At 38.6% G+C, this 19,272-nt stretch overlaps 1 protein-coding gene across 3 annotated transcripts in view; it reads right to left on the reverse strand.

Annotated features, from left to right (window-relative positions):
- Positions 1-19,272, reverse strand: part of RTN1 (reticulon 1) — a 215,301-nt gene that overhangs the window by 16,214 nt on the left and 179,815 nt on the right. Inside the window, exon 1 of one of the 3 annotated variants that reach the window (XM_072838795.1) lies at positions 8,675-8,847. The exons of the other annotated variants lie outside the window; for them this stretch is intronic. Coding sequence (XP_072694896.1) covers positions 8,675-8,735 — 61 coding nt within the window. The 5' untranslated portion in view covers positions 8,736-8,847. Of the gene's footprint in view, positions 1-8,674; positions 8,848-19,272 lie in introns of those variants that run through there. 3 annotated transcript variants of the gene reach the window in all.

Here is a 19,272-nt window from a genome sequence, read left to right on the forward strand (position 1 = left end):
AATCACTGCTACCCTTATTTCCATAATCCAATCAAGGACAGTAAAGAAAAATAGAAGTGATCCAAGGTTTGATTTAATAGCTAACTAGAAATGAAATGCTACGTAAAATTTCTAGACAGAAAGCCCTTTGCTGCTGTCCAGATTATTTTGGTTTAGGAAAACATTTTATTTTTAAAAAAGATTTTATTTATTTTTTCATGAGAGACACAGACAGAGAGGCAGAGACACAGGCAGAGGGAGAAGCAGGCTCCCCACGGGGAGCCCGATATGGGATTCGATCCCAGGACACTAGGATCACAACCTGAGCCAAAGGCAGACACTCAATCACTGAGCCACCTAGGTGCCCTAGGAAATAATTTTAAATGTATTCAATTATATGATCCAATAGTGGAGCAGTATTCAGAAAAATGTACGAAGTGAAAGACAGTGGTGCAATTATTCATATTTTATTACAAGGCAAAATGTAGTACAGGTGGATAATATGAAATGGGAATAAACTGTGCATGATCATTTGCATTATTGCACCATATTCCTAGAAGTATTTACTTATATTTCATTTTGGTCCAGTAGAGATCTCAGGCAGCATTGTACCACTTGCTATGTGACCAGTGAAGGCTACTTCATAAAAGGCCAAGTGAGAAAATCTTGTTTTTATATATAACACCAGTGTTTCATCAAAAAGATTGCTGAAAAATGATATGCTGTTGACTCTAGCTTACTTTTCAGCAAGCTTCCACTAATTGACTACAATACTTGACTAACTTCTGAAAAGAATGAGAGGCTTGAAAAACCTCCGTTCTTTACAGCCCAGCGTCCAAAGCAATGATGGCCAGTTTCTCTGATTTTCAGGGGGCCAACAAAATATCACCACAAGAACGTTAACAAGAGGAAACAGTAGCAGCTTTCTGTACCTTCATTTTCCCTCATTTTGTCACCAAACTGGAGAAACATGATGGGAATCGATGTAATAAAAAACAAAACTATAAACATGCACAAAGATGACATCTCCTAGTCAACTACTCCATGAGTTTCCTTTACCATGAAACAATCTCCTACATAAATTTAAACTTTAAATGTTAATCCAGGGGCCCTGAGCCCAGGTTTGGCTGGGGGTGGGGTGGGGCTGCTGGAAGGGAATTTTGTTCGTAAGACATCTGCAGTGATTCCCTGCAATAAGATTCACCTTCAGATGAATACATTTACAATACATTTTCCAGGCCTTCCTTCTCACCACTTGAATGCAGCCAATATGACTGTCAAGAAAAAATGCCAACACTCTTATCTCTAGATGTTTATATAATTCTGTGGATATTTTGAAGGAGGAGATCCATTATACCTGGTGTTCTGTATGGACAGAAAAAGAGCACAGCATTTAATCCACATGCTAGTTCTAACCACTGGGGACTGCATTCTCTCTGTGCTATGAAATTAACGCAATGGGGCTTAGGCCAGTGGTCACCTTGAAAGGGGGGACCAGGCCAGGAAATGAAACAGCAGGGCCCAGTATCTAAGACAGTGTGGCCAGCTGCTCCTGCTAAATCTTTTAGCAAGTGGGCTCATTTGGAGGGGTCTCCACAGGGCACTGGCATCAAAGGTAGAGATGGCCATATGGAAAGAGAGATAGGCTTCAGGCACATGGTGGCTGAGGGAAACACACATAAAGATGTGCAAAGCATTAAACAATGGATCTCCTTATGTGATTTCTGTTTTTTAAGCTTTCTGGCTTGATCAAAATAAAAAACTGTTCATTTGGTTTGGTTGGTGGTAGTCCATCATAATAATATTGGGTCTGCAGTTTGGTAAAATGTTTTTGAAAGCAAGACATGTTAATTGCTTAATGGATAGAGCTGTAATAAAGTCTAAAAATTAAAACTTGTTGCATTTGTACTTTTCATATCTTCAAAATTAACATCAGTTTGGGCAAAGAGCTTGTAAGTAATGCTTGAATTATAAGGCAACCTTACTTAGATTTAACTTAAAAATATAGCTTAAACATATTTGGAGAACATAGAACTCTATACTGCAAAGTTCTAAAACTTCTAACACATTTCTTTTTATTTTATAAAGATTTTATGTATGTATTTATTTTAGAGAGGGAGAGGGAGCATGCATGAGCAGGGAGAGGGGCAAAAGGAGAGGGAGAGAGAGAATCTCAAGCAGACTCCATGCCAAGTGTGAAGCTCTACACAAGGCTTGATCTCACCACTCTGAGATCATGATCTGAGCTGAAATCAAGAGGTAGATGCTCAATCAACTGAGCGACCCAGGTGCCCCACAAATTTATTATTTTTTTAATTTTTATTTATTTATGATAGTCACAGAGAGAGAGAGAGAGGCAGAGACACAGGCAGAGGGAGAAGCAGGCTCCATGCACCGGGAGCCCGATGTGGGATTCGATCCCGGGTCTCCAGGATCGCGCCCTGGGCCAAAGACAGGCGCCAAACCGCTGCGCCACCCAGGGATCCCCAAATTTCTTATCTTATTTAAAAATATATGCTACAAATTTGAAATACATTTACAATGACCAAGGTTTTAGTGTAATTATTAATTGTCATCTAGGTAAAAGATTTCAAAGAATTATTAATGTCAAATTCTTAGCTTTCAAACTTTGAGTTTAATTATAAGGCAATCATTTTTTTGAATGGTTGTGTGTACTTTCATAAGAATTGGAAAGGTAACAATATGTAAATATTAATACATGGCCAAATGTGTACACACCTTAGGAGATCAGGTTGAGAAGGATGGGAAATTTTGTGGTGATGTACATTTAATTATTTCCAAAAAGAGAGGTGATATTCTGGAAGTTATCCACCTACATTAGCTTTTGTTTGCTGGATTCAGTGAATTTTAACATTTAATTCTACTATAAGGTAATTTAAAATACATCAATTACTTCACAGATTCTGTTCCCAAATATATTAACTAGCCTAGAGATGAAAGAGAATTGAATAAGAAATATAATTTCAAATATAAAGAGGAAATGGGAGAGAAGGAGTCAGGGAAAGGGAGAGAAAGCAAAGGAGAGAGGGAGAGGTAGAAAAAGGGAAAGAGAGAAACCTTTTCAAAATAAGAAGGAAGGGCCTTTTCATTAGGATGCAATAGGGATCTATCATAATCCTAATGATTTAATCATATAGTATCAGGAATATTATTGTTTTTTTAAAAAGATATTTATTTATTTATTTTTATCCATGAAAGAGAGAGGGGGGGGGGGGGCAGAGACACAGGAGGAGGGAGAAGCAGGCTCCATGCCGGGAGCCAGACACGGACTCGATCCCAGGACTCCAGGATCGCGCCCTGGGCCAAAGGCAGGCGCCAAACCGCTGAGCCACCCAGGGATCCCCCAGGAATATTATTGGGTTTTTAAATGAAATAAAAATTCATGGAAATCTAAGAAAAATCATAGATTTGAAGATGTGGATTTAGATTATCATTTTTGTCAACCTTTCTCACCCATGATGGATCTTTAAGAAAAAAAAGTTAGACCCTGCAGAGAGTCCATTTGTATAGTCTAAAACCAAAGCATGAAAGTAAAAAAATTATCCTGATCTATTGATGTTTATCATAGACTTTTTCTTAATTTTAGGAAGAAATAGCTCATACAGTAAAGAAACGTATCTGAAGTTCAGCAATTGCAGTTTCATGTCAGTTTCTTCCATTAAATTACTTCAAATACTTTTTGAGACATATACAATCTTGTTTTATAAAAGCTGTTTTTGTTGCCAACTGAGTCCTCTAGCTTCACATTACATGGCATGGAGATAATGGACAATATTCAGCAAATATTAATGCTGATTAACTCTAGGTGGTAGGACTTTGGGCGATTTGTGGCTTTCATTTGAACCTCTCTGAACAAATGGAAATTTACATAATGTGTATGTATCTTTTAGAAAAAGAATAAAGCCATTATTGTCTCCCTAAACTTTGGAATGTTCCCTTACAAAGATTCTCTTGAAAATAATCATGCATTGTGAAAAAGTAGAGTTTCTTTTTTCAATGGAGTCATAACTACTTGTATTTGGTATATTATCTGTATAATGAGAGTTGTCTTTCATTAAAAAAAAAAAAAAAAGTCCCAGGAGCACCTGGGTGGCTCAGTTGTTAAGTGCCTGATTCTTGATTTCGGCTCAGGTCATGATCTCAGGGTCCTAATATAGAGCCCCATACTGGGGCTCCATGCTCAGTATGGTATCTGCTTACGATTCTCCCTCTGCCACTCCCCATTGCCCCCCACACATCTCCTCCCTACTCATGCTCAAGCACTCTCTCATTTTCTCTAAAAAAACAAAAACAAAAAACAAAAACAAAAAACCCAGATCCTCAGCTAAGCCAGTTTCCCCACTGGATCTCATTAGAATCTCCAGAGAGGGAGTTTGCAAGTGTAGTACTTATGTTATATTTGTACAGTATTTTAATGAGATTGAATCTAAATAAAAGGTGTGTGATAAAAGGTTGTACTGGCCTGCCTTTATATAAGTATTATCTTTACCAAATGCCAACTTCGTAATACTAGCATTTCTTTCCATTTCTGCCACTGAAACAGACATTTTTTTCCTGTGTATTCTAGGATGTTGGCTGTTTTACAACTAGCACTTTTCAGAATGGACCACCATAAACAGTTGTTCCACAGAGCACTGGTGTAAAATATTCTATTTTGTAAAACACCAGAAATACTTTTAAGTTATATTCTCCGGAAACGGTTTCACCCTTCATTGATATTTTCCACACTGGGAAAGCTGTAACTACAGAATGCTGCAACACAGTTAAGTGGGAGTGGACCAGTGGCCCCAAATACGTGATAAGCATCAACCTAGTCTACCAAGCATCCTGTCAGGTAAATTTGTCAAGTACAGTGGTATCTATCTTTGGCGCTCAAATAGAATGGTATGAATGAATGCTTTTGCTCAAGCTTTGTTCCCTGGCTACCATACTATTTGGATTTAGGCAGTATGATAAAGTCATTAAAAGCATAGACTTTGCCTTATGTTTGGGACCCAGTTAAGTCCTAGGCAAATTCCTGGCCCCCTCTGCCTCAAAAACCTTCAGTTTCCCCCTCTTTAAATTGGAGTAAGATAATCATCTCATGAAAGCTTAAATACACATGTAGCAAGAGTTTAGGATAGCTACTGTGACATAGCCAATATTTGCGGAGAATTTGGGATGATGAATTGATGATGATGGTGAGGATGACAACAATGGCATAGGTTGATCAAGATCACTAACTCACTCACAAATTTTGCTACATGTAAAGGAAGAAACTATGTTAAAAATATCTCGGCAGAGGTCAATGGAAGTTCACTCTATAACTCAGCATGAGTAAAAGATGTGTAGTGCTGTTGTGGGAAGAGTTCTGGATTTGAAGCAGGCACCTTTTCACTAATCAGTTCACCACTTATCAAAAACCTTGGATAAATCACTTAACCTCTTTAAGCCTCATGATGTCTAAGAGTAAATTGAAAAGCTCCGTGAGAAGACATTTGGCAAAATAAAAACTACATAAATGTGAGGGGTTATTAAGCCAATACAATCACCATTACCTACATAATTCATATTCTTAGAAAAATGACCGAGATAGTTATGATCTACCATTGCGGCAGATGGTAAAGCAGTGAGAAGAGAGGGGTTCTGTGGTCAGACAGCCTAGGCTTGAATCTAGCCTCTCCTGGCATTACTAGCCATGTGTCTTGGTGGAGGCCTCAGCTTATCACTTACAAAATGAGATAATAAAATTTACACATCACAGGATTTGTGAGGATTATATGCAATGATGCAAGTAAAACATTCAGCAAAAGTGCTCCCAAAATATTAGTATTATTGTGATCTGTAACATTACTAGCTATATAGGTGTTTTATCAGTTACTGTTTTATTCTGCTTTTTCACTGAGTTGGGTGGGCTTTGGTTTATTAACCAATATTGGTATCATTTTTTTTCAACTGGAAGTAGAATCTTTGTAATGCATGCGTTAGTGTGTTAATGTTCTATAATGTATTACAGACTCTTTGTACTGGTATAATGCGGACTTTAGTCTCTCTTCAAATGCTCCTATCTCTAGCTGAAATCTTATATATTAATAAAGTAAATATAAGGTTCCTTTTGCATGTGTGCTATAGTTCTTATGACAATTGTATTACTTCCGGTAGAGTCTTCATGAAATAGTCAATGGGCTGCAGCCTCTCCATGGGATGTTTAATAATATGGAGAAAACCTGAATCTCACTTTCTTTATTCCCCTTGCTTCCCCAGGCAAAACTTTCACCTGTAATCCTTCTGGAGGACATTCTCAAGAATGTTACACTGCCTCGTGCCACCGCATTCAAAGCTGCCTAGATCACACCCACTTCAACATTTGTCCACCGGACCCTGCTCTGCTGGGCTACAGACTGGTCTCATTAAGAATCATTACACACCAGTGGCTTCAACCCTGATTCTGTGTTAAACTCACTTGAGGATCTTTTTAAAAAAATACTGATACCTGACCCAATTGAATCAGAACCTCTAGGGGTGGGGCCCAGGCATCCTTTGTGTTTTTAAAAGCTCCCCAGGTGATACTAATGTGTAGCTAGTGTTAAGAACAGCTGTTTATGATAATGAGGGAACCAAAGTAAAGAAGATACATTGAAAATGCCAAACAAAAATCTTATTATAGATTTTGTTTAAATGAAAAGTTCCCTTAGTGGAAAGAGAAAGGAATAATTTACTTCTTACTATTTCTCTTTCATGCCTATAAACCCACCCACCCAGTTATTAGTCAATTTTCAAGATAATGGCTTTGTTCTATCTGACAAAAGGAAATCAGTGGTACTGAAGACGACCAAAGGTCATGGAGTGTAAAAGACCTTCAACGATCTTGCATTAATCTTCACAAGTAGCTGGAGACTGAAAATGAAAATGATTGTCTTCAATAGACAAATGATGACATTTGTGTTATTGTCTGGTTATAAACAGCCATGCATCTTTTTAACCCCTGCAGTGAGAAAATCAACTGAGGCAAAACACATGGGATTGAAATGAAATAGTGTCTTATGCAAATAAAACAGAAAATCTGCCATGTTTTGGCATCTACTTTTGGTAAGAATAGAAGAAACCCAGAATCACAGTCTAAAAACCAACTTTTTTTAAATGTCTTTGCGTTCAACTAAACTTGCTGTATATCAAGCCATAGTTGTTTGTGAAGTGTGTATATCAAATAAACTGATGAGTCTAACACATAAGAACGAAACGTCACCAAGCATTTTCACAACTGCCTTCTGGATAAAACATGCGATTTCATGTTGTGTCATCATTCTCTACAATTATGCCCTTAAACTGCCATACATTTCTTATTTCCTTGCTTTTACATTTATTAGGCTCATTTATTTACTTTTCACAGTTGTATCTCCAGAAGACCCACATGATTTCAACTCAACTGTTCTATTTTCTGTCACCGCCACCCAAACCCACGAATAAGAGACAGAGCAAATGTGTTCTTAATTCTGAGGTTCATGTTTACTTCTGCCTTAGCTTAAAACATTTACTGAAGAAAAATCCTATGTGGTCCCTAGAGATGAAAAGCCAGTCTACTCTTTGTGACATAAAATGACAAGGGGAAGATGCCAGGCTGAAAAAAAAACTCCGCTTCTGCTCCAGACTATTTTTGGTCCCCTGGGGGATGCGGGGACCCTTCAGGTTCAGTCAAATGCACCTTCTTCAGAACCTTATTTGTTAAACATTGAAAGACATTTCATCTTACAAACACCCGAGTTTACCACACACCTTTGCATTCTTCCAAATTCTCCCTTTCTCCTCATAATCTCAAGCCGAGCAAGGTGAAAGAGAGAATCTTAATGTAACAAAGGAGAGATGGATGTGTGAAGTGTGAGGCTGAATAAAAATGGCTGAAAAGCGATCCAAGCGAGGCTGGAGGGTGGCCACACCCAGTGCTAATACGGACTGTTTCAAAATAAATCTGTTATACCGGGGGGCACTCCGCACCGCTTTTTATGCCCCCTCCATTTGCTCCACGGATACCCACTATTAATAAATAGGAGTTACAGGTTACCCCCACGCCAGACAAAACCCCTGAAATATCTCAAAGTGAACCATCCTGATAGGTGGCTACGCCATCATATTTTTCAGGATTTCTCGAGAGCTAGTCTGCATTTCCAGGCTCCTTTGTGTGACCACAAATAACAACCCTGAAATGGGTGTGTCCTCTTAAAAGGATGCACTAGAGCCCTCTCACTTAATGGCTCTACCAGGAGATTCCAACCTTTCCGCAGAAATCAAACGCACTGGGATGCATGGAACAATAAGAAAGCATTTTTAACTCCGGGGATGAGAAGAGATTAAACAGGTACTGAATGATCAACGGATCCCAAAAGAGCTCCGGGAGGAGGCAACTGATGCGTTATTTAAATTTCTAGCATTACAACAAGAAAACAAAGGGGTTGGGGGTGGGGGGTTAAAAAAAAAAAAAAAAAGGAAAGGAAAAAGAAAAAGAATCCAAACACCATCCATTTTGATTTTTGACATGACAAGTTTACTCTGCCCCCCTTCTCCCCCCGCGCCCCGCAACAAAAATCTCTCGGGTATGAAGCATGCAGAGGTCCCACAGGTGAAATGCTGCACAATGGCGAGTCCGGGTCCCGGGCTTCCCGTGCACCGCAGGCATGCACTACCGAAATAAAGAGAATACCCTGACTTTTCCAGTTGCTCCACACACAGTCCATCTTGGTGGAATCGGCCGTGGCCTGCATGGTGCGGGCGTCGGGGTGGCCGGCGCTGTCCTCGGGGGCGCGGAGCGGGCGCTCAGGTCGGCGCCCCGGCTGCAGCGGCAGGGCTCGCGGTGGCCGCGCGGCTGCAGACTGACAGGCTGCACCAGCCGGCGCGCGGCGAGGGGCGGGCGCGTCGCGAGCGCCGCAGTCTCCGCGGCAGCGAATCAGCGCGGCGCGGCCCCGGGGCTGCCCGTGCGCACGGGGCTGCGGCCGCCGCTCGACGCCCGAGCGCCCGCTGGGCCCGCCGGCCGGCCTGGGGGCGGGGGGCGGGGGGCGGGAGGGGCTGCCCTGGGCGGCACAGGCGACGCGCGAGGTGTGCGAGAAGGGCCAAGGGAGAGGGTCAGGGTGCGGCGCTTGGGCTGTTCCTGGGAGTTCTTGACACAGGGAGCGTATTCTAGAAATTTCTTAGACACCCGAGAAACCTGTAGGGTAAGAGACGCAGGTGATGGCACTACATATGGCAGACTTCCAGCAGAATGCCCCCCTCTAATTGTCCCCATTGCTCACTCACCTCTCTCTTCCCCATTTCTTTACATTCTGGCCCCGACTTATTTGGAAACATTAAATAAAAAAAAATATTTATCTATTCATGAGAGACACAGGCAGAGGGAGAAGCAGGCTCCCTCTGGGGAGCCCGCTGGGGGCTCGATCCCGGGACTCCAGGATCAGGCCCTGAGCCAAAGGCCAGTGCTCAACCACTGAGCCATCCAGATGCCCCCAGACCCTATTTATTTTAATTGCCTGGCATCTTCCAGGCAATTGCCAGATCTCTCCCTCTTTCTGGAATGTTCTAGGCTATCCAAAACCTTTGTTGGCAAGCCACAATCACTGGAAAGACATCCTGTTGCTGCTCAGTAGGTCTTGTGTGTTTCTCCTGCGGCCTGTCTTCTCCAGCTCACTTTGTGGTTTGAATGAATAAGTATCTATCAGAATGAGGTGGCTGTAGGCTCAGGTTCAAAGCCCTGGGACTCCTGCACAGATAGTTCTTGGTCACTGCACTGACACTGCGAGAGGTCAGTTGTGGGGACATCCAAACAGAACTCGGGGAAGCAAAGGGTATTTTGCCTCAATAGCATCATCTTTGGGATCGACTGTTGGGGGCAGATGGAGGTGGGCTGTGTGTATCATTTGGGAGATACAAAGTTAGTTTCCAAACCCCATGAGTCAAGAGATTCAAGTCCCCCGTTACAATGCAGATGTCAATGGGAGGAGAAGAACAGTGGGTGGTGACCTATTTAAATTTGGCCATGAAATTCTTTATCAGATTATACATCAAGGCCTTGAGAGAATGAATGGACAGGGGATAGGTGCATTTTGATGAGGAAAACGTAGAGATAGCACACAGAAAGGACAGGAGTTTGGGTATTGTCTGGGAAAGACAGTCCTGGTGAAGGTACCCTCAGGAAGACAAAATCTAACATGGGGCCAGAGGACACCTTTGGAACCACAGGGGCATACAGAAGGAGGAGTTCCCATTTTATTTGCTGTGGCATGACATTAGCGGTTACACAGCATTTCTGTCTCTCCCTCAAGGAGAAATGGAGCCTTCACGATTCTTCCACAGTTCCCAGAGAGGTTCCTTGCCAGACCCAAATCTACATTTGCACATCCTGCAGCAGGAAGGACTTAAAGACCGTAGTCTCAAGGTTATGCTTCTAGCTATGATTTATCTTTCATTTTATGAGCAGCATACACTTTAAAATGTGATCTTTGGGATCATGCATATTCTTTTTAGGATGCAAGCTTCTAGAGAAACCGAGCCTCTCTCCATAGCTCTGTAACGTAACTGAAATTACTAAGGAAGTTTAATAAGAAAGATCAGGAGGATGATTTGGCACTTCTGAGCTGAAGTCTCCAAGAGGAAGGGGTATCAGAGCTACCAGGGGGCTGACAGGAAGGAATAGAGTTATTACAAAGTACTTTTCAAACTGATGTGCTCTAGTTGATTGTGTGTGTGTATATGTATATATATGTACATACATACATGTATTTTTATTTGTATATGTATATTTCCAGCCCCACTCCGAATTTTTTTTTCATCAACATGGTCATGTTTGGGAATTCAGTCAAAAAATACTTAAAAAGATCTGATGATCCTACCAGCACTGAATCCTCACTGTGAAGTAGGGCAGGACAAACTAAAAACAGGTGGGGACGAAATTCAGAAGGAAGGGTTTGCCATGTGGGCTGCCTATGCTGGCTACTTTTGAGCTGAAGACCTTTGGCACCTCGGCCACTAGGAGGCACTGCCAGTCCAATGATAGCCGCGGTCATCAGCCCTGGGTCCAGAAGGTGCCCTCCAGTTAGCCTTAGTGGTGAGTATTAAGTGTCTACCACTTTACCAGAGCCACTGTTCATTGCTAACCTGACAGTCAGTACTGGGCAGCAGGCTAGGGCAGGACATCCCTGGCAAGGGAGAACAGGCGGAGGCCGGCTCTCCCTCAGGTGGTGGGGAGCTACGTCAGATGTCTCGGGCCACACATGTACATTGGCCACAGAGCTGACCTTGGAATGTCAGCTTCACTGAAAGACCACATTCCTTTTAGCCATGCTGAATCTGAAGACAAAAAAGCTTGATGATGCCCCGATAGTCAAGACAGCAGTTTGATAGTTGAAGGTTGTGGTAAGGGGTCTGATGCCACAGAGATCCCACACCCATGAAATAAGAACTGGGGGGCTTTCAGTTAAGGCATAGGTGGTAGAAGAAACATAAATGAATTTATTAAAGAAAAATCGGGCAGAAAAGTGTGAAGAACTTGACTGAGAATTGGAGGAGGGGGTTCTGGGCATTAGACCTACTTACAAAAGTTAGTTATGTGGCCTTCAGGAAGTATTTATCACCTTTCTCTCATAATGAGAAATGAATTACACAAATGAAGTATAGCTTTAGATTTCTGTTTCTATGAAATGATTTATTTCTTGAAGACATGCTAAAGTGGGCACTTTCTTTGCACAAGTCGCCACACAGTATTAATTGAAAGCTCTTGCCAAGATCAAAATGATAAAATGGGTAGAAAAGATATGTAAATTGTCCTTGAGTGGTGAAAGAAAACAGAAAGCAAAATAAAGCTTGCTAAAAGCGGGCAGGAACTGCCACTGTCTTTAAACCAGGAGAGAACAGACGGGCTTTGTACACAGCCAGCTCAGAACTTGGTTTAGGTGCCTGCCAGGAGAGGAAGTGATGTCTTTAGTTTTCAGGATGAAATCATGCTGTAGGCATTCCGTTCTAAGGAAAAACAAAATAGTCAAGTTTTGAAATCTCATCTCAGAGAAATGTTAAAGACTACCATGCCCAGAGTGGCTGTATGGCGTCTGTTTTTTTGTAGCCCCGGGATTTTACTGATGAGAATCAGTGACACCTATATTGATACATGTATTCGATAAACATTTACAGAGCACCTACTGTATTCTAGATACCATTCTAGGCAAAAAGCAAAATTGCTATTTTTAAGAAGCTTATATGCTAGTAGGATGGGCAGATAATAATAAAAGAGGCAAATGTATATTTCACTTGTGGACAGGTGTACAGAGGGAAATAAAGCAGGTAAAGGGGATAGAGAATGGGGTGGGGTGAAAGCTTACTATTTTATGAGGAGGGTCAGCAAAGGTCTATCTCATAAGGTAAAATTAGAGCAGACGCCAAACAAAAAAAAAAAAAGGAGAAAGCCATTAGGCTAAATGGGAGAAGAGCATTTACAAATGCACTGAGTTTCAGGACAGAATGTAATAGCTGGTAAATTATATTAAGCTCATAGAACTCCTTGTTTTTTGTGTGTGTTTTTAATGCTCTGGGAAGTATAGCAATTGGAAGAAAAGGCACAAAACCAAAAAAGTACTTCATTATGATCAAAGAACACCCAGAACTCTGCTTTATGCCATATGGAATAAAGAAAAGTAAAGTAACAACCAATTTGGTACATAATCCACTGCACCAAAATAATGCATAAATTGCCTTCAATTTAAACAACAGATTATCACTTTTTATTTACCAGGTACTTTCTCATATGGTATATATTTAGTTGTTACAAGATCCCTATGAGTTAGATGGTGTTTACCTTCTTTTTATTGATTCATTCATCCATTCAATGTGCAAACATTTATGAAGCCCAAACTAAGTGCCTGATTCTATAAATACAAAAGGAATTGCCCACTAGAAACTTGAGTTTAGTAGGGTGGGGGAGTGGGGATTTACACATAAATAGATAAATGCAATCAACTGACAGGTGTATGAGCAGGAAAGAGTGGATACACAATGACTGGGGGGAAGAAGAGGCTTCAGGAAAGACTTCAGAGAATAGATGGTCATAAAGCTGCATTATGAACAAAAAAAGAGAGAGGATCACCAGTTTGCATGACAGGGCTTTCCTGGCTTAAGATATGGAAACTTAATCACAGACAGATGCAGGGGACAGTGAGACAGATCCAAGTAATAATACCGTCAGTAAATGAAGAAAACACTGCAGAGTTTCAAGGAGAGGAATAACATCTTGAGAAGTTGAGTAATTTATCCAAATTTGGCTTAGGATTTTCCAGAATCGTTAAAAGACATACATTTTAGCCGTGAGCAAGACAGGAGGAAATCAATACCCTGACCTACATCATAGTGAAACTAAGCAGGGCATCAAAGACAAGAGGAAATCTCAAAAGTAGGCATAAGTAAAAGACAACTTGGACCAGCTGCAGTCTTTTCATTAACTGAAGCCAGAAGACAATGGAATAATGTCCTCAAAGTAGTGAGGGAAAATAGCTGGCATCTAGAATTCTGTACCCAGCGAGACTAATCTAGGTATATTCAAATGTAAGGAACGAGAGAATTTCCTAACCACAAACCCTGCAGAAAAAGCAACCAAGGTTGGCACTTTTGGCAGAAGAAAACTGAACTCAGAAGAAAGAAGGGAAATGCATGAAAGAATGCTAAGTGTAAAAATTTGTAATGGCTAATTTGAGGGGTTATAAAAGAAAGGAGAAATTAAAGTAGTAGACAAAAATAGAACATAAGGTAGGAAGGAGTGATAAAAGTAAGAGCATCCTAATGTCCTAGTACTATTCAGAATATTAGAGATATTACTTTTTTTGAGAACTTAATTTTAGACTATGAAAAGTCAAATTTGTGGGTTAAACCTTTAAGGGTCACTGCTAGAAATAACTAGAACATATCACTTCTACATGAATAAAATGTATAAACAAGGTAATTAATAAATTAAATTGAAGTCAGGAAAGGAAAAAATGAGAAGCAAAATAAAGAACTAGTAAATAGAAAGCATAAAATAAAGTATTAGAAAACATCTAAATATATTCAAATACTGTCAACCAAAAAGATGGAAACACTTAGATTGGATGAAAAAAATCTAGCTAAAGGCTATTAATAAAAGAAAGTTCTTAAACATACTGACACAGTGAAGTTAAAAGTAGAGATGTAAAAGACTATACCAAGGTAATAGATTTTTGGATAATGATCTTGCTAATAAACTCACTTATTAATTTTAATTGGGGATTCTTTTGAATTTTCTATGTATCTAATCATATCTTCTCTGAATAGATATAGTGTTATTTCTTCCTTCCAATCTTTATACTTTTATTTCTTTAACTTAACTGCACTGAATTCCACATACAATGTTGAGTAGAAGTGGTAAAGGGTATATATTCTTTTGTCTTATTCTTGGATTTAGGGGAAAAGTATACTCAAAATTTGACCCATTAAATATGATGTTGCTTGTGAATATTTTAGCTGTCTTTTATCAGATTAAGGCAAATGCTTTCTATCCCTAGTTTTTTGAGAGTTTTTGCCATGAACAGTTATTGAATTCTATCAGATGCTTCTAATGAAGCTATTGAAATGATCACAGGGATTTTATCCTTAATTCAGTTAATACATAAATAACATGGATTGAATTTTGAATGTTAAACCAGCCTTGTATTCCTCCAATATATCCCATATGGCTCTGATGTGACATTCTTTTTATATATTGCTACTCAATTTCGAGTCAATTTACCTAATGATTTGTGTAGACTTCTATCTATCTATATTCATGAGATCTGTCCTCTTCCTTTCTTTTCTTGTAATATGCTTAAATTTTTGTATTAGGGTTATGCTGGCCTCGCAAAACAGGCTGAAGAGTATTACTTCCCCCTGTATTTTCTGAAAGACGTTATGTAAGGTGGTATTATTTCTTTTTGCAATGTTTGGAAGAATTCACCAGTGAACCCTTCTAGACCTAGTTTTCTTTGTGAGATGTCTTTAAATTATAGATTTCCTTAATATATATGGGATTATTCTGATTTTTAACTTCTGCTTATGTCAATTTTATTTAAGTTTTATTTTCCTCAAATCGATTCATCTATTTTAAATATGTTGTCAAATTTATTGGTATAAATTATTTACATCATAATTTTATGTTTTTATAATTTTTAAAAAAGATTTTATTTATTTATTTATTTATGAGAGACACAGAGAGAGATGCAGAGACATAGGCAGAGGGAGCAGCAGGCTCCTCGCCTGGAGCGGGACTTGATCTCAGAACCCCAGGATCATGCCCTGAGCTGAAGGCAGATGCTCAACTGCTGAGCCACCCAGGCATTCCTGTTTTTATAATCTGAAGGAACTGTAGCCATGTCTGCTTTTTCATTTGTCATATTGGTAACTTTTATGTTTTAATTTTTCTCTTGATTTCTTGATCATCTTATTGGAGGTTGATCACTATTATGAATGAATTTTAAAGAATAAAATTTTTCTTTTGTTTTTTCTCTTTTGTATATCTTTGTATATACTATTTCATTCTATTACTATTATTGTTATTTCCTTCTTTTACTTTTTGTTTTTCTTTCATTAGCTCCACAAAATAGAAGCTTAGATTATTTTCAGCCTTTCTTCTTTTCTAATATATTCATATTCATTTAAAAGTATAAAATTCCCTCTAAGCACTGTTTTAGTGGCAACTTACAAGTTTTGATACATTATGTTCATATTATTGTCCAGTTCGAAATATTTTCTAACAGTCACTGTTATTTTTTTTCTCTGGTCCATTGATTATATAGAATCATAAACTCCTGAGGATTTTTTCTAACTATCCTATTGTTTATTTTCAGTTTAATTCACCCGTAGTCAGACAACAAACTGTACAATTTTAATCCACTGAAACCTGTCAAGACTTGTTTTGGAGTCTGGAGTATGACCTATTTGTTTTAAAAGATTTATTTATTTATCTGGGAGAGATAGAGAGCAGGGGGAGGGGCAACGGGAGAGGGAGAAAAGCACTGAACTTGGAGCCCGACTCAGGGCTCCATCTCCCGACCCCAAATTCATGACCTGAGCCACCCAGGCGTCCTGAATATGATTTATTTTGATATATGTGTGAATTGGAGATGAATATATATTCTAAAGTTTTAAGGGTGTTCTATAAATGTCCATATGGTCACATTGATTAACAGTATTATTCAAATAATCTACCTCCCTACTAATTTTTTGGCTGTATGTCTGCCAGATATTGAAATAAGTATATCCAACATCTTACTTTCATGTTGATTGCTCTATTTTCCTTTCAATTCTGTCAATTTATATAACTTAATATATATCGGGGTCTTATCAATTTAGAATTATCATGTCTTACTGTTGAGTTAACCCTTTTATCATTATGAAATAATCCTCCTTATCTCTAGTATCACTCTTGACTTAAAATTTAGTTTGGCTGATATGGATATATACACAACAGCTTTCTTTTGGTTGGTGTTCACATGGTAAGTCTTTTTCCATCCTTTACTTTCAAACTATCTGTATCTTTTTATGTTCTTAAAAACAGTATATTCTTGGGTCTTGTTTTTAATTCAGGCTAGTAATCTTTGTTTTCTTTAAGGTGAGTGTCAAGTCAATTTACATTTAATATAATCATTGATATGTCTGGATTTATGTCCTCATCCTGCTATTTATTTCTTATTCACTACATTTCTTCTTTGCCCCTTTATTCTGCCTTTCTTTAAAAATAAGCAAGCATGATTTTTGTTAATCCATTTATTTCCCACAATAATTTTTAGTTGCACTTTTTATTTTTATTTTTTAAAAGATTTTATTTATTTATTCATGAGAGACACAGAGAGGGGGCAGAGACACACGCAGAGGGAGGAAAAGCAGGCTCCATGCAGGAGCTTGATGCAGGACTTGAACCCAGAACTCCGGGATCTCATCCTGAGCTGAAGGCAGAACGCTCAACCACTGAGCCACGCAGGCATCCCTGGTTGCACCTTTTTAAATACTTTGGTGATTAGCTTACAATGATAACATTCATCCTTAACTTCCCGGAGTCTATCTTATATAGTACTTTTATAATTTCCTATGCAATTAAAGAATCTTACAATTGTGAACTCCATTTACTGCCTGCCACTTTTAAACTAGAATTGTTATAAACACCAAACAACATAATAATTTTGTTTTTAAAAAGTTGATAGTAGGGATCCCTGGGTGGCGCAGCGGTTTGGCGCCTGCCTTTGGCCCAGGGCGCGATCCTGGAGACCCGGGATGGAATCCCACGTCGGGCTCCCGGTGCATGGAGCCTGCTTCTCCCTCTGCTTGTGTCTCTGCCTCTCTTTCTCTCTCTGTGACTATCATAAATAAATAAAAAATTAAAAAAAAAAGTTGATAGTATTTTACATTTTTTCACATATATGCTTTTTCCAATGTTCTTCATCTCGCCCTACCATATTTCCATCTGGGATCATTTTCTTTCAACCCAAAGAATTTTTTTTACTATTTCTTTCAATTCTGGTCTTGGCAACCAACTCTCTCAGCTTTTTTTTTTTTTTGTCTTAAAATACCTTTATTTTCCTTTCATTTTTTGAATGGTAGTTTCACTGCACGAAGAGCTCTAATTTGGCAGATTTTTTTTCTTACAGCAATTTAAACATTTTATCCCACTGATTGTCCTAGTTTTGGTTGAAAAGTCAGCAGTTAATCCCTTTGTTTCTTTGAAAGTAATATTTCTTATTTTTATGGCTGTTTTAAAGATTTCTATCTTTTGCTTTGGTTTTATGTAGTTTGATTACAATAAGGTTATATTTACTTTGGTGTCTATGGATCTTCTCAAATCAAAAACTGATTGATGCCTTTATCAATTTTGAAAAAAAATCACATCCATATTTCTTCAAATATTCCTTCTGCCCCATTTCTCTCCTTTCCTAGAAATTCAATTATTCATAGGTTCAGTCTTCTGACAAGTTTCTTATACTTTATTTATTTATTTATTTTACCATTTTGGATATTTCCTATTGAGCTACCTCTGAATTCACTAATTTTATCTCCTTCTGTGTCCAGAGAGCTATTACATGTAGCTAACTAAATTTTAATTTCAGAAATTTTATTTTTCAGTTCTAGAATGTTCATTTCATTTTACTTTTATAAATAGCTTTTCTCTGCTGAAATTCTCCATCTTTTTATCCACTTTCTTTCACACATTTATAATAGTTATTTAAAATACTTTAACTTCAATATCCAGCTTATCTATGGGTCAGCTTCTATTATCTGTCTTTCTAAATCTCAGTGTAGTTAACATTCAATGTTATATTAGTTTCAGGTGTATAATATAGTGATTCAACAATTCTATATATTACTTAGTGCTCATAATGATTAAGTATATTCTTTTTTTTTAAATTTTTTTTTAACTTTTATTTATTTATGATAGTCACAGAGAGAGAGAGAGAGGCAGAGACACAGGCAGAGGGAGAAGCAGGCTCCATGCACTGGGAGCCCGACGTGGGATTCGATCCCGGGTCTCCAGGATCGTGCCCCGGGCCAAAGGCAGGCGCCAAACCGCTGCGCCACCCAGGGATCCCGATTAAGTATATTCTTAATCCACTTTTCCTATGTCTTCTATTGCCCTACCCACCTCCCCTCTCATCTCTTTCAGTTTGTTCTCTATAGTTAAGAGTTAGTTTTAAGGTTTGTCTCTTTTTCTCTTTTGTCTTCTATAGTCCACATATGAGTAAGATTACATGGTATCTTTCTCTGACAGACCTATTTCACATACATTATACCCTCCAGATCCATCTCTATTGTCTTTTTTGGTGTTATTTATCATGATCATCTCCAACCACTTGGAATAAAATTAGAAATAGATAACCAGGAAATTTACAAATTCACAAATATGTGAAATTTAATCCATACACTTCTAAATAAGCAATGGGTCAAAGAAGAAATCACAAGGGAAATTTAGAAATATTTCAAAATGAATGAAAATGAAATAAATATTCAGAGAGTAGAGCCAAAATAATACTTAGAGGAACATGTATGGCTGTAAACGCCTATGATAGAAAAAAAAAAAGAAGTCAATAACTTAAACTTCTGTCTTAGGAAGCTAGAAAAGGAGAACAACCTAAACCCAAAGCAAGCGTACAGAAGAAATGATAGAGATTACAGTGGAAATTAATGAAGTAGGAAAAACAATATTGAAAATCAATGAGACCAAAAGTTGGTTCTTTAAAAAGATCAACAAAGTTGACAAACGTTTAGCTAGAATGACTGAGAAGAACAGAT

This window comes from Canis lupus, chromosome 9 (genome assembly GCF_048164855.1).
Source record: "Canis lupus baileyi chromosome 9, mCanLup2.hap1, whole genome shotgun sequence".
Lineage (NCBI taxonomy): Eukaryota > Metazoa > Chordata > Mammalia > Carnivora > Canidae > Canis > Canis lupus.